We start from the raw sequence: 14,375 nt of genomic DNA, 5'->3' as shown, positions 1-14,375 counted from the left end.
CTATACCCGATTATATGCAACCTTCTAAAGGCAATTTGATCCCTACAGTATTCCAGGTAGAAATCTCCTTAAAGGCAAATCCGCAAGTTGATTGAATACATTTTCTGCCTTCCACATTCTTAGTTGTGACAGTGTGAACCAGCTTTTCCTCTACAGTATAATGTAATTTACCTTTACCAACCTATACTAGCACTTCCCTGTCATGTCATCAGGCTCCACGAACCCCACCAGCTACCCCACAGCCTCTGCCACCCACTCAGTCCTAAAGCCAAAGTTATGTGGCTTTGATTTTTTGTTACAGCAAAACACTACTTCAAGGCATTGGTTTTTATGATTTATATTTCTCTGTAAGAAAAAAAAAAAAAAACACCCAACATGGGATGGAGAGATGGGTCACTAGTTAAGAAGAGTACTTGCTGTTCTTACCAAGGACCTATGTGGGTTTCCAACACAAGTGTCTTAAAATCTCCTGTGACTTTATATTTATAGACACCAACTTGCACATGGTACAGATACAAACACAGGCACATGAACACACAAAAATAAGTAACTAATTTTAAAAATACCCCCCAACAACTCAGTGAATTAAGAACCATTCATTTCTCATGATTCTATAAGCCAAGTTACCCTCCCGCTGGTCATGCCTGGCTGGGATCTCTCACACAACTGCTTCCATCTAGGAAATCCTTGGAGACTAAACTTACCTGGCCTCTCATATAGCGTGGTTTTTAGTTCTGGGCTGATACATGGCACAGTGGTCTCATGAGATGCTGAGTCTTGATGTGCACGTTTACCCAACCTCTGCTTCCATCTCATCTGTTTATGTCACATTACCAAAAAAGGTCACATGAATGAACCCAGTACGAATGTGGCAGAGATGTATAAAAGGATATGAATAACAAAAGGTATGTTCTATTGGAGTTACTGCAGTAACAATCCACTACAGTACCAAAATGTAAGTGTCATGCTTTTTCCTGTATTCCCACTCAAGCATACAGGCCAACAACTTGTTCATCCATGCATATTTGCTATATTTGTTTAACAGAGTTGAAGACACATAGATCTTAAAAACACAAGAACCAGAAAGGCTAAGGCTGCTCCCGTGTACAGTCTTAGAAAAACAAAAGACTTAGAACAACGCTAAGCTTTAACTACCATCTTCCCATGTTCTTATGAATCAAATGTCTTTTATGACTGAGGATCTTCACAGTATCAAGAATTTCAAATAAAAGTCTGACTCATTAAGTGTGCATTTGCTAGAGTCATACCAACTCAAGAAATGAATTCTGTATGAATTTGAAAATTCCTCATTCTAAATCACTGTTTAAACATCTGAATGATCATATAATGACAATTCCTCAGTATTTGAGCAGGAGAGAAAGAACTAAATAGAATCATTGGAATTTCAAAATCAGTATTTGAGTTTGGTTAAGATCAGATGTTAGACTTGATTTCTCTTCCCATGTGAAGATATAGATAAACTCAGTTTTCATTAAAACAAAGAGAATCGGGAATGTGTTTCATTGGATGGTCTCAAAAGTTCTCTTCTTATCAATCATTTTGTCCAGAACAAATTGGGATTTTTTTATCAGTAATAATGGATAATGATGAATACATTTGATTAATGGTATCTTGCTTTCAATGATGGATAAGTCATAAAAATCCTGTACCCAAAGACACAATCTATTCTTGCTACAAAGTATGATTTTAGTAACTCGTGTATATGTGCATTTTCCCCCATGCAGCAGAATATTCCATCCAAGCATAACAAGGGGATTCACTGAGAACTCAATTTGTACATAGTGGCTTTCTGTTCTGTTTGTTTGCATGCTTGTTATGCAATTAACCTTCTGCCTAGGTTTCCCGTTCCAGCAAATGATGTTCTTACTCCAATCTAGGAAACAACAGGAGAAGTTCCTAAATATATTCTCTGGGACTAGAGGGAGCACTAATATACTCTATATTTTTAACCTATTAGTTCTTCCAATGTAAAGTTTACTGTGGTAGTGAGGAGGAGGAGGAGGAGGAAGGGAGGGGAAGGATGACCAGCATTTATTGAGCTCTCTTGGCACCAAGGATTGTTCAAAGCTTTGTGTAGATTAATTTACTACTTTATGTAGATTAATTTATTTAACCCTCACAACTTTTGAAGTGGGGTGTTATGATTATTTCCCCTTTACACAGAGGCATAAAGCCATTTTTCAGATAACACAGTTTTAAATGGTGCATCAGGATTTAAACCCACTACCAGTTCTATTAATTCAAAGATACTAGTCCCATGCAGAACTCAGCCTTCTTGTGTCTACAAACTTCCTGTGACTATTCTCAGTAGCAAGTCACTAACGCTCATACACTTTGACAGTAAATTACCTTACTTTTTGATGATTTGCACAAATTGTTAATAGGCAATTACTGATAACCTCTGGCCAGTCACCTAACCAAGAGCATCTCAGCCAGCCCATTCTCTCCTTAGTTGTCTAGGACTCCGACAGGATTGCTACTCTATCCACAATCTACAGCTATCTGTATTTCCTTCTTTATGTGGTGCTGGTGACCTTCAACCTGTCCAGTTCCCTGTAACTCATCATTGCCTTCCAGAGAACCCCTTGTACACTTGCTGAGTGACACATAAGCCCTGTGGGATGAGGTTCATGTTTTTCTCTTCAGCTTCGTCTTACAGCATGCCTTTGCAACAGTGAGTGTCCCCATCATCCATGACATTGTAGATATCTGCCATTCCCTCAGAGCTGGGTCTCTCATGTGTTTGGCATCTTCTTCACCCACCACACTATATTCCAACTCAACACAGAGTCCATCAAAATGTGCTTCCTGGGGGCCCACTGTATGTCAGGGCCAATGGCAAGCACAGAAAATAGACCTGGGTCCTGGGAGTTTTCACCCTTACCATCCCTGACTTCCAAATTAGAAACATGATTAATTTGGGCCAACCTCGAAATAAGAAGGAAGGGATGTTTTATAAAGAACTCAGACTAAACCACCTTTATACTCTCTTACAACCCCACCCCCATCCTCTTGATTTCTCTCTAAGGCAAGCATTTATTAGTTTGATTTCAACACACACACTTGTACCTGTAATTACTATATAATGTCTGTTTACTTTTTTAAACGAAAATGAATTTAAATTAATCTTGTTTTGTGAATTTCAAGGCACCCCCTGAGATAAATGAAGACACTCCAGGGTGTCATCAAACCAGTGCTTGGAATCCTAGCTCTAGAAAGTGGAGAAGCAAGCTCATTAAACCTTCAAGGAGCCAGAGGGAGAAATGTATGCAGATACGCGAGCAGCGCGAACAGGAAAGAAGGAGTTTTATATGTGCATCATATACAGAGAGCAGGGGAAAAGGTGGCTACCAAACTGTGGTTCTTTAGGAAAGTCTCTTAGAAATGTAGCCATCAACGTCATTTATTCCTAAGGCCTCTCTATCATAGAGTTGACACTAAGGACATTTCCAAAGTCCCCTTCCTTCCCTGGTCTGAATGTCAATGAGAGATAGATGCTCACGTGAGATGTAAAAGAAAAGAAAGGTGAATATTATTTTCCAGTGGTCAGCAACTAGAAAGAAGACAGGTTCACAGCATCCAAGTCAATTTCTTAAGACTCCTTACATCAGTACTGCAGACGGAGATAACTGGTGGGAATTTCCCAGAGGTCTTTGAAATTTACAACGGAATTGTTGGCCAGCAATGATTTTGAGAGCATCTCGCTTGGGTCTCCCAGGCCAAGCTCATCTGTGACCTTTGCTGAGCAGCCCATCCAACAGGTATATAAACCTCAAACTCCTTACACTGCCTCCCTCCATACCTGGGCAGCACAGAGTGGCTTCTCTTTGCCTGCTCTCTCTCTCTCTCTCTCTCTCTCTCTCTCTCTCTCTCTCTCTCTCTCTCCCTTTTTTCAAAGTATGTTCTTTAATTCTTTTACAATACTTGTTTGTATAGTGTGTTATCAAAAGTCTTAAACATTTTAAATGTACAATAAACATTCCTTGTAGTGCTGGATTGAACCCAGAACCTTGCATGTGCTAGGCAAGCTCTACACTAAGTCACACCCACGGATCTATAGGGACACTATAGAAGCACAAAAGAGGCACGGAAGCCCTGTGTGGTAAGAAGCCTTCCTAGGACATTTGGTTTGCTTCCAGACTAAACACTGGTAGAGGTGCAATTTTGCAACAAGCTAAGGGACAAGAGAGCAGGTGAAGGACACAGCTGGGCAAGGCAGGAAAGAGCACATTGCTTCTCTGAGGCCGCATGCATCGAGGGTGATGGGGACATACCTTGTTACAATGGCATGCTGTAAGATGAAGCTGAAGAGAAAAATAAAAACTTCATCCCACAGGGCTGGTGTGTCACTCAACAAGTGTACAAGGGGCTCTCTGGAAGGCAAGTACAGAGTACTGGATGGGCTAAGACCTGTGTTCTATGGGGTCATCAGGGCTACCAGTGTAGAGGGGGTCAGTCCAGAGGCCCATAGACATGATGAGTTAAAGAGGTTCTGGAAAGATGGAATCTGAGTGAGAAGATCTGCCCCGAAACAGGAAAGAGGGTGTGGCATGTTAAGTTGCCCACGGCTCCCTCTCTTTCCTTCATATTGTGGGGAAGTGGGAAGCTCATAAATTGGATTGCAACTAGAGTAGTTTCTGCCGTGCCTGGGATGTAGTTAAAAAGTGAAGAGGGCAGGGAGTGATGTTTCAAGAATTCCCCCAGAAAGGAAATCTAGGAACCAAGCCCTTCCTTGGAACAAAAACAGGAAAAGCACATGTACATTTAAGCATATTTTTCTTGGATTTCTTTCTCACTTGTACCTACAGCCAATAGATTGTTCTAAGTCAGGCTGTGAGGTGTTTCTAATTGGCCCTGGGCTTCCATCCAGGCCAGTTAGACTCCTCTAAGACCCCTCTCCCTCCCTCCCTCTTCCTCTCCCACTCCTTTGCTGCTGCTGCGACTCACCTCCTCTGCCCAAAGACCTGTCTGTGCTCTCAGGTTTCTCAAGCTCTAGAGAGATGTCCCCTCATGACCACTGCACTACTGCTTGTGTGCCCAGGTCCTGTTTTCTGGGCTACCACTGATTATCAAGCAGAAAGGGAAACAGCTAAAGGGTAAAGCGCTGAAAAACACGATTCAAGGGCAGAGGTGGGAAGCTCAAGGGACGCCCACCCATGGGTCCCGAGCGTCTGAATTTCTCACAAATACCATGTAACATCAGTTGTGGGTCAGAGCTGGAGAAGCACTAATGGGAAGGAGAAGCACTAATGGGAAGGAGAAGCACTAACAGAAGGAGCCTACTGAGGAGCAGAGCTTTGGGCAGCACCAGGAGAATCGGGCGTTGCCTATGTGAGCTCCATACATCAACTGTATTTGTTGTATTTTTTCAATGGAAAATGAACCAGTGTGGTCAACAGCTTTGGAAATTAGAAGGCTTAAAATAAAGTGAAGAGACAAGGAACAATATAGCCATTGAGGATCTACTCACGCTACCGTAGTCAACATATTAAAGATCAGAAAATAAGTAAGAGTGTCTGGAAGTTTTCTATGGCTGCAGAACAAAGTGCCACAAACGTGGTGGCTAAAGAATTCTTTATTATGTCACAGTTCTGTAGATTTGAAGTCCAGTTACAAGCTAGCTGTATCCTTCACTTGGGATCTCAACAGGCTGACATCAAAGTAGCCACTGGGCTGTTATCCATCTGAGTCCCAAGCCCCGTGAAGGTAGAAATAGGAGAACCCACCAAGATGGCTTTTGTAGCAGAAGTGACTGTTGCCTGAATGGTCCCCCTTGGTTCCACCCTCACCTGCCTTTGTTGAGCAGTTTTACAGACAGTAAAGCCTGCCCCTTCCATCTACTTCCCTAGCTCCAACCCCTACAATAACATCTGACATAAGGCAGTATCCTCCCAACACCCCAACTTACAAACATCTTAAATGCAAAAGCACAAGAAATCAACTAGCAAAATGTGAGGTTTCAGCTAGGGAACGTTCTTCGCCCGTACACAAATCACACATTTTTCAACAAGACAAAAAGAGAGAGAGAAAAAAAACAAGGAAAAGCTATCAGTGCCATCTGGTGGAAAGACCTATATTAAAATGTCCAAGGTGATCTGGCCACACCCGACCATTTCAGACCTTTACATTCTCCTCCGACACACAGCCAGTAGATTCTAGGGCAGTGTCAGCATTAGTTTATAGGGAATGTGTCTGGTTAGAAGCAAGTGTATTGTGACTGTTCACATCCTGTACATGGCCAGTGGAAAAGTAATTTATATGTCATCCTTAGCTGTCTAAATACTGTGTAAACCTTTACCTCCTATACCACACACACACACACACACACACACACACACACACACATCTTTACCCAAACAACTCTAGTTAGTTACCCAGATGTGGAAGTTTTGCATGAACCTCTCACAAAACCCACTCATAACACAATTGTTCTTAGTGTTATCTTTCTCTTCTGTTCTTATTTTCATTCTTGTATTTATTGGAAATTCATTTTCTTCTTTCCTTCAAACAATATTTTCATCTATAGTAGTTATCTGTTGCTACATAACAAATTCCCCCATTTCTTGATTAGTTAAACAATAAGTATGAGTTAACTCAGTTTCTCTATAAGGAATTCAGGATAGGCTTGGCTAGATGGTTCTGAGCCAGGTAGTCCACGAGATTACAATCAAGATGTTGTACAAGCCACCTAAGGTCCTGACTGGGGCTGAGGAGGGTCCACTTCTTGGACAGTTTACTCACCGGCTTGAGGACCAGTCAGAGGCTTCTGGTCCTCCTCACAGAGATCTCCCCACATCCTTACAACGTGGCGGCTCACCTCTCCGCAAGATTTCCCATGACAAATCTCCTTCCCCAGGAAGAATAAGGAAAAAAGACAAGGTTTTTTTTTGTGTGTGTGGGCAAAACCTAGGAAGTTATATACTACCATTTCAACAATAGCCTCCAGGCTACAAAAACCAGCCCTAGCACTGTAGAAAAGAACTACCCAAGACATGAAATTCCTGTTGGGGACATTGTGGAGGTTGTCTTCCACACAGCCTCTTCTTCATGGGTCCGATTCCAGATCTTTGGGTCCTGGTATGAAGTTTGTTAACACAAAGGAAACTCCAAACATTTCAGACACAGACTGTTTGTAGTTCAAGTGATCCTCTGCTCTGATTGGACACGGGGACCTGGCTGGAGGAAACAAGTGTCTGAGCCTACCTTCACCCTCTGCCAGTCAGGAAACTAGAGCATTGTGGGGGTTTCAACGAGAATGGTTCCACAGGCTCCTATATTTGAACACTTGGTCCCCAGTTGGTGGAACTGTTTGGGAAGGATTTAGGATGTGCAGCTTTATTGGAGGAGGTGTGTCACTGAGGGAAGGCTTTGAGGTTTCAAAAGCCCACGCCATTCCCAGTCTCTCCCAGTTTCTCCCTCCCCCCTCTCCTTCTCTCTCTCTCTCTCTCTCTCTCTCTCTCTCTCTCTCTCTCTCTCTCTCTCTCTCTCCACCTCATGCTTGTGGATTGAGATGTGAGCTCTACTACCCCAGCTACTACCCCAGTGCTATGCCTGCATGTCCCCCTGCCTGTTGCCACGCTTCCCACCATAATAGTCATGAACTCTGTCCCTCTGGAACCACTGTAAGCCCCAAATTAAACATTTTATTTCATGTTATCTTTGTCATGATGTTTTAGCATAGCAATAGAAAAGTAGCTAAGACAGACAGACAGACAGACAGACACACACACACACACACACACACACGAATTAAGTCAAAACATCATCATCGACTAGAGGAGGGGTAGTTAGGATATGCTATAAAGCATTCCATTGAGCTTATGAAAGGACAGAGAACAAAATGGAAAAGGAACAGCCTGTCTTTAGAAAGTTCTAGTGGTTCCAATCCAGGCTTCTCCCTGCCCCTCCCCTGACTTCTTTCATGCTTGTTATTTTCATTGCACAATTAGCTTTTGACTATATATTATCTGATTGTCAGATAATGACAATTGCTTTGATGAGCAGTTTAGTACTTTATTACATATTCTGGGAATAATTATATCTGTGTCTAAATCCCCCCAAGTATGTCATAAATTCCTTGAAGTAGGAGAAATTACTAAAGCTTATTGCTCCCCAAAAACATGTCCCTCAGCACACACATACCCACATACTACCAATACACCAGCATATAATAGGGACCACGCCCATAAAGACCAAGAAACATGGCCCTTGTACAAAAATAGGAATTAAACAGAGAATCGCTTTCTTAAAGGGACAGACAGGAAAAGGGGGGTCTGCAAGACGGAGACCCATCTTACAAAAGAGAAAGATGCGAGGGTGACAGAGGGTGGACATGATCTCAGTGCTCTGTATGAAATTGTCAAAAAGAGACGTTCTAAAAAAAAAAATTAAGCCTCTCAGGAAAATAAAAGCATAAGCTCAACAAATCACCAAATTAATATGGAAAAATGCTCGTATCTACTTTAATTGGTGGTCTGTGAGTATATACACGCGTAAAAGCTCACTGAAGTGCGTATACATGGCATGCTTTAGTGTGTGAATTATATTGCAATAAAAAAATGAAGTTTTAAAAGAAGTTGCACATAATATCCAACACAGTCCTCACAAAATTAGAGAATCTACAACACTCTGGAGACTCGGTCGGTGTCTTGGTGTAGGTCTTGCCGATGAATTCTGCTTATTTTTTCCATCCATTTACTTAACATTTTGAACACCATGTTCAGGCGCCAATTAAAATGAAAAGATTCAACAAATCGGTCTTGGTTCCAATGAAAACAGGAAACCCAGGTTCAACAAACTCCCCCACAGTGGGAGATGAAGGGTACACAGAGCCTAAACCCTCCTGAGGCCCAGATAACCCTAAACAGAGTGAAGGATTCTGTAAAGGGCTGACATGGTTAGTCAGTGTCAGGAGGCCTATCCAGAACCTCAGGGGAGGCTTTTCTTACAGAAACACTCAGCCAAAACAGAAAATGAAATGAGACCCCTGGCTGGGACACAGCTGAGACAGGGACCTTAGCCCTTCCCTCCCTGGAAGGAGAAACAGATGAGCAGACAAGAGAGAGGAAGTCCTTAGTGTCTTTCCATAGGGAAACCTGGGTAGGAATGGCGAATATGCTTTTAGCCTCACAGAGACCCACAAGAGAGAGCACACAGCTAGCCGTTCAGGGGCTCCAGAGATGGAGAATCTGTCTCCCCAAAAACCTCTTTTCCCGCTGGAGAAGACAGACTTGGAGCTCGATAGTAAGCAGATAAAGGATGGGCACAGAGGGGCAAGGAGACCTGTGGGAAGTTCTTCCCTGACAAGAGGAGGGAACAGAGGGAGAGAGAAGGCAAAGGACCCGAGAAGCGAGGAGCTCACCACGACAGTGACTGGAAATGCTACTTCCAGAGGCAGCACAGCCCCGTACCCTGAAGAACCTCAGCTGAGAGAAGCTGAGTGGGGTGGCCCGTGGCTCACAGGCCACACAACTCAGGAGTAAAAGTGGGAAGCTACAAAGACAGGGAACTCTGGGAGCAGTGGTGCCACGAGGCAGGAAGTCTTTCATCAGGACTTCAGTGGAAGGGGAGATCCGGCGGCTCCTGAACCATGGGAGAGCAGGTGGCTGCATAGGCTGTCCACCTCGGGGAGGGAGAAATCCTTACACTTTGCTGAAGCCATGGGATAACTCTGTGTGTTAGGGGTAGGGGAACAGAGGTGTCATAGGCAGGAATAAAGATGTATGTCCCTCCCTCAGGCTGTCCAATTGCTAAAACAATGGACTCCAAGATACTGGAATTTCCCCAGGAGTCTCAAGCTGGGGAAGGGAAAGGCTGGGAGCCTGATGTCTGCTAGATGGGGAACTTGTCTCCCAGAAAGATTTCACAAGTTCTGAAAACCTGTCTCCTTGTATGAGAGACTGAAGCAGAGGCTATGATGATGGGCAGGACCACACCTTGACCAGGAATGCTCAGTTATGCATAACTCGAACTCTGTACTTAAACCTAAACCTCATGCCAGGACCCCAAAGGTAGACTTGGGGGGAAGGTAGGGACCAGACCTCTTTTTTCCTCTTACTAATGTAGCGCACTGAATAAGTCTCCCCGCTGCTTTCCCTGTCACTGTTTATGTAATTGGCCCATTGAGGACAAGTAGCCAAGCCTGACTTGTTAGGGCTGCCCAGGCCCAGATGCTCACCCTAATGACTCTAGTAACGAAGCAGGAAGTCCATCTTCATGGCCAGGTGCTGTGGCCTTAGCTCCACGTGTCCTTGGCCAAGTTAACCAACCTCTCTAGGCCTCTGGTTACTGGTGTACCAAAAGGATACAAAAATACCGTCCACATTTGGTTATTTGAGAAAGGATACAACACAAGACAGGGGCTGGAACAGGGTTAACATTTCCCACAACTACTGGTAGTCAGATTCAAAGGACAATACCCACTGCTCTGAGCCTGGGTGAGATACTACTGTTCAAGATAGAGGTCTACTCACGCACCCCAAGAATAACATTGATAAACTCTTGTCTGACCCAGGCTAGAGAGACTAGCGGAGCGGGACCTTGAATAAGTAGCTGTCTGAACTGTGAATAAGATTAAGAAAACACCCAGGGCTTTAAGCAAGGCGGTGTTTGGAAAGGTGTGAGGGCGGTTGTCTGACGAGAACGGCAGTTCCCGTGTGACTGTAGGAAAGTGTTGCGCTAGTGAAGAGTCTAGAGAACCTTCCCCTCCTGGAGGCCTCAGCTTTCTCACAGCTAAAATGGGGTTGCTTCGATCTATCTTGTGACCATTCATTAACATATTAAAAGTGCTTGCACAGGTACAAATCACAAAGCAAGTGCTCAATTATTGTTAGCTCTTCGGTGGTTGACTGTAATTACTATATTACCCTGAGTGCCATTTCAAGGTGCCACAGGTCGTCCCCCACCCCCCACCCCGCCACGCCCTTTTTGTTAACAGTCCCAGCAATAGAAAAATGAAAACAATTGCCTGGGACATAGTCATTCCCTCCTACTAGAAGAACTCAAGAAGACACCAGCAATGACTGCTTGGTCATTAGAGAGATTACCCACCCACACCTGCGAGCCCAGGCGGGACTGGTTTTTTTTTTTTTTCACCTATTTAAACCCTTGCGCATAAACGGTGAAGGGAAGAATAGGCAGGCCCTTAAGAGAGGCAGGGGCAGCTGGCCCGCGGTGCAGTAACTACAACACACCACCAGGGAGCAGCAGAGCCCAGCCCTAGGCTGTTTTATCCGCAGGAGCAATTAATTTGTCCCAGGTTTCCTTAGTGTATTCGCTCCCAGCTGCAACAATCGCGCTTGTTGTTGATTATCCAACCTATCAACGAGGGTCCTGCTCAGGATCGGCGGGACCGCAGAGCTTCTCGGCTCGGCTAGGAGCCGTCTTAGCCCCGCCCCTGCTGTTCCAGCCAACCCTGGCTGGAGAGGAGCGTCACAGGGGCGGGACCGAAAGACCACGTGGCCGGCTAGGGCAAGTACTGAGCAGGGACAGAAGCTAGCCCCAGGGGGTGACAGGTTGCCCGGCGGGATAGGAAAGGCCAGCCTCACCCTGAGTGCCCTCCCTCCGCGATGGGCGTGCAGCCTCCCAACTTCTCCTGGGTGCTCCCGGGCCGGCTGGCCGGGTTGGCGCTGCCGCGGCTCCCCGCGCACTACCAGTTCCTGCTGGACCTGGGCGTGCGACACCTGGTGTCCCTGACGGAGCGCGGACCCCCTCACAGCGACAGCTGTCCGGGCCTCACGCTGCACCGACTGCGCATCCCTGACTTTTGCCCGCCGGCCCCGGAACAGATCGACCAATTTGTGAAGATCGTGGACGACGCCAACGCCCGGGGAGAGGTCAGCGAGTGGGAGCCAAAGCGAGAGGGCGGGGCCTGGGAGGAAATGAGTGGGCGGGGCCGGGCGGGAGGGTGGAGTCGGAAAGGAGCGGGAGAGGCCGTGGGGAGGGGCGGTGCGGGGAGGGGCGGGGCCGGGTGGGACCGGGCGGGGCTGGAGCTAGATGAACCCACTCAGGGACCCGGAGTCAACTGTGCTGCCAGAAGAGAGGGAAGGTGGTACCAAGAAGGCTGGAGAGAGTACTGTCACGCAAAATACTTCCAGGAGTCCGGGCAGCGCCAAAGCCGGATGGAAGTGGTTCAAAACCCATTTTCCAGAGGTCCATATGTCATGGAGACAGACTTGTAATTTTAAATTTTACTAGCAGCTACGTTTTTTAAAAAGATAAAAAGAAGCAGGTAGAGTTGATTTTGCTACTAATCCGGCAAGTCAAAAATATTATTTCAACATAGAATCAATAGGAAATAAATTATTAATGAGGCATTTCCAGTCTTTTTCGGGCCACATCTTCAGAGCCTGGTAAATTTTTTATGCCCAATCTCAGTTTGGATTGACACATTTCAGGTAAAATACCACCACGGGCGGCGGGGTGTTCTGTACTGGATGGATAGCAAAGGTAGAGAGGGCAGGCTGAGAGCCCAGCTTGGGAACGGGCCACTTTAGAGGCCTCCTAGTCACCAGAAGCAAGGACAGTCCTCAACAGCACTGATGTCGCTTTGCCCTCTGGGGTCCTGTGATCTGTGGGAAGACAGCGCCTTTCCGTGGGGACAGGAGGCTGTCGGAGAGGGCATTGGACTCCACTTCATCAGTTTCCTCTTCACAGGCTGTTGGAGTGCACTGTGCCCTGGGCTTTGGCCGCACCGGCACCATGCTGGCCTGCTACCTGGTGAAGGAGCAGGGCTTGGCAGCAGGAGATGCCATTGCTGAGATTCGGCGCCTACGGCCAGGATCCATTGAGACCTATGAACAAGAGAAAGCTGTCTTCCAGTTCTACCAGAGAACGAAATAAGGGACCTGACAGCTCCCCAACTCCCCTGCTGCATGTGGAAAATGTGGCCAGGGAGGACGGGAAGTACTACATCCCTCAGCCCCCTTTGGCTCCTATCGGACAGAAGTAATCTTTCCCCAAAGCCACAACCTGATTGACAGAAGGGCGGAGACCCCATGAATATGAGTTAATAACTAATAAGAACTCATTTGCACTGCATAGCATTTACACAGCACTCCCAATACATCAACTCCACATAGCCCTGGGTCATAGAAAAGATACAAAATGATGTCTGTTCTTTGGATGAGGTGGCTAGAGCTCAGAAAGGCCTGTGGTCACAATTCTGGAAAATAGAAGGATGGGCCAGGACTATAACATACTCTTTTGTCTCCTTGAAGATGCTGAAATTCTAGGCACCGTTCCCTGATCATATGTGATGCCGTTTCTGGAGGCCTGGTCAATGGAAGAGATCCATGTCTCTGGCCACCCAGCTTCCAAGCAGCCTCAGGGCTCTACACTCCCACGTGAGGAGTGCCCTTTTGATTGTCACTCCGTATGTGGGTTCATCTGCTCCGCTTGAGTCACCTTTGTCCCTCTCAGGGTCAGAAGACTTGGATGACCCAGATATACCCCCCCACCCCCCCCGCTTTCTCTCCCTTTCTCCCCCTCCCCCCCTCCACCACCCTCTCTCCCTCCGACTCTTTCCCCTTCTCTTCTTCCCTCCCCTCTCCACCACCCTCTCTCCCTCTCCCCCTCTGTTCCTCTCTCCCTCCAGCCCTAGCCACTTCTTACCAGCCTCAGATGCACTCAGCTCATCTGTTACCTCCAGCCCCTGTGGCATCCCCAGCCTCAGGCCAAGGAATGCGGGAACTGAGTCTTGGTGCTTATACAGAGTGAATATTAAGTAATCAAATAAATAACTATGAGGCTGTGACTCTTGGCCATGTTTCTCGGGTGTTGCCATCTTCACCTTCCCCCTGTTGGACTCCATCCTGCCATTAACACCAACCACACTTAGGACTTTCTGAGAGAGGAGATGACCGTCATACATGAGCCCGATGGACTCTTTTAAAATGTCAGTCTGAATTTTGCCTTGTCTTCTGCCATAATAGGCTGAGCTGAACTAAGGGAGAATTCATCCTGAGACGTACATGGAGTGCCTGTGTGAACTGGGTGCTGTTAGAGGTAGAAGTGACTCAGCAAAATAAGGCATGATTCCTGTTCTCAGGAGCCCAGGGAGATGGGTAATGACAGTCCATTCACACATGATGGATACTAAAAGCCATCTCTACTATTCCAGGCACAGGACGGAATAGCCAAGAAGTCCCCTAGAGCCTCCATCTCTTGTGTTGAAGACCAGAGCTGCAGCGTCTGTACCATCTCTTCCCAGTACTTCTTTCCTCATCCTCTGCTGCCCCTAAGTAAACATTATCTGGCTCCCTCTTACACAAAAGACTTAGTTAAGCAAGAAATGTAAGATGCCTTCACCCAGAATCCTTTCTGTGTCTAATGTGAGGGATCCATTCCTTAACTAT

The 14,375-nt window shown here is 46.0% G+C and overlaps 2 protein-coding genes across 2 annotated transcripts in view; one reads left to right on the top strand and one right to left on the bottom strand.

Annotated features, from left to right (window-relative positions):
- Positions 1–7,416, bottom strand: part of LOC128109478 (C-reactive protein-like) — a 54,508-nt gene extending 47,092 nt beyond the window's left edge. The window contains exon 1 of the mRNA XM_052736645.1: positions 6,763–7,416. The gene's annotated coding sequence lies outside the window, so the exon portion shown is untranslated. The remainder of the gene's footprint in view (positions 1–6,762) is intronic.
- Positions 7,417–11,465: 4,049 nt separating this feature from the next.
- Dusp23 (dual specificity phosphatase 23) lies at positions 11,466–13,774 on the top strand. The gene is made up of 2 exons (XM_052736643.1): positions 11,466–11,855; positions 12,676–13,774. The coding sequence occupies exons 1-2, from the start codon at positions 11,589–11,591 to the stop codon at positions 12,859–12,861; spliced, it is 453 nt and encodes a 150-aa protein (XP_052592603.1). The 5' UTR covers positions 11,466–11,588; the 3' UTR covers positions 12,862–13,774.
- Positions 13,775–14,375: the final 601 nt, after the last annotated feature.

The sequence above is a fragment of the Peromyscus californicus genome, unplaced genomic scaffold (assembly GCF_007827085.1).
Source record: "Peromyscus californicus insignis strain IS unplaced genomic scaffold, ASM782708v3 Scaffold_14__1_contigs__length_90479793_seg_2, whole genome shotgun sequence".
NCBI classification, from domain to species: domain Eukaryota; kingdom Metazoa; phylum Chordata; class Mammalia; order Rodentia; family Cricetidae; genus Peromyscus; species Peromyscus californicus.
Note: the sequence above shows the minus strand (reverse complement) of the source record. Positions and strands in the feature narration are given on the sequence as shown.

Bases quoted from the DNA above. Each gene is read 5' to 3' on its own strand.
- Dusp23 (XM_052736643.1), top strand. From the start codon at position 11,589: ATGGGCGTGCAGCCTCCCAACTTCTCCTGGGTGCTCCCGGGCCGGCTG. The intron at 11,856-12,675 runs GTCAGCGAGTGG...TCCTCTTCACAG, and splicing joins ACGCCAACGCCCGGGGAGAG to GCTGTTGGAGTGCACTGTGC.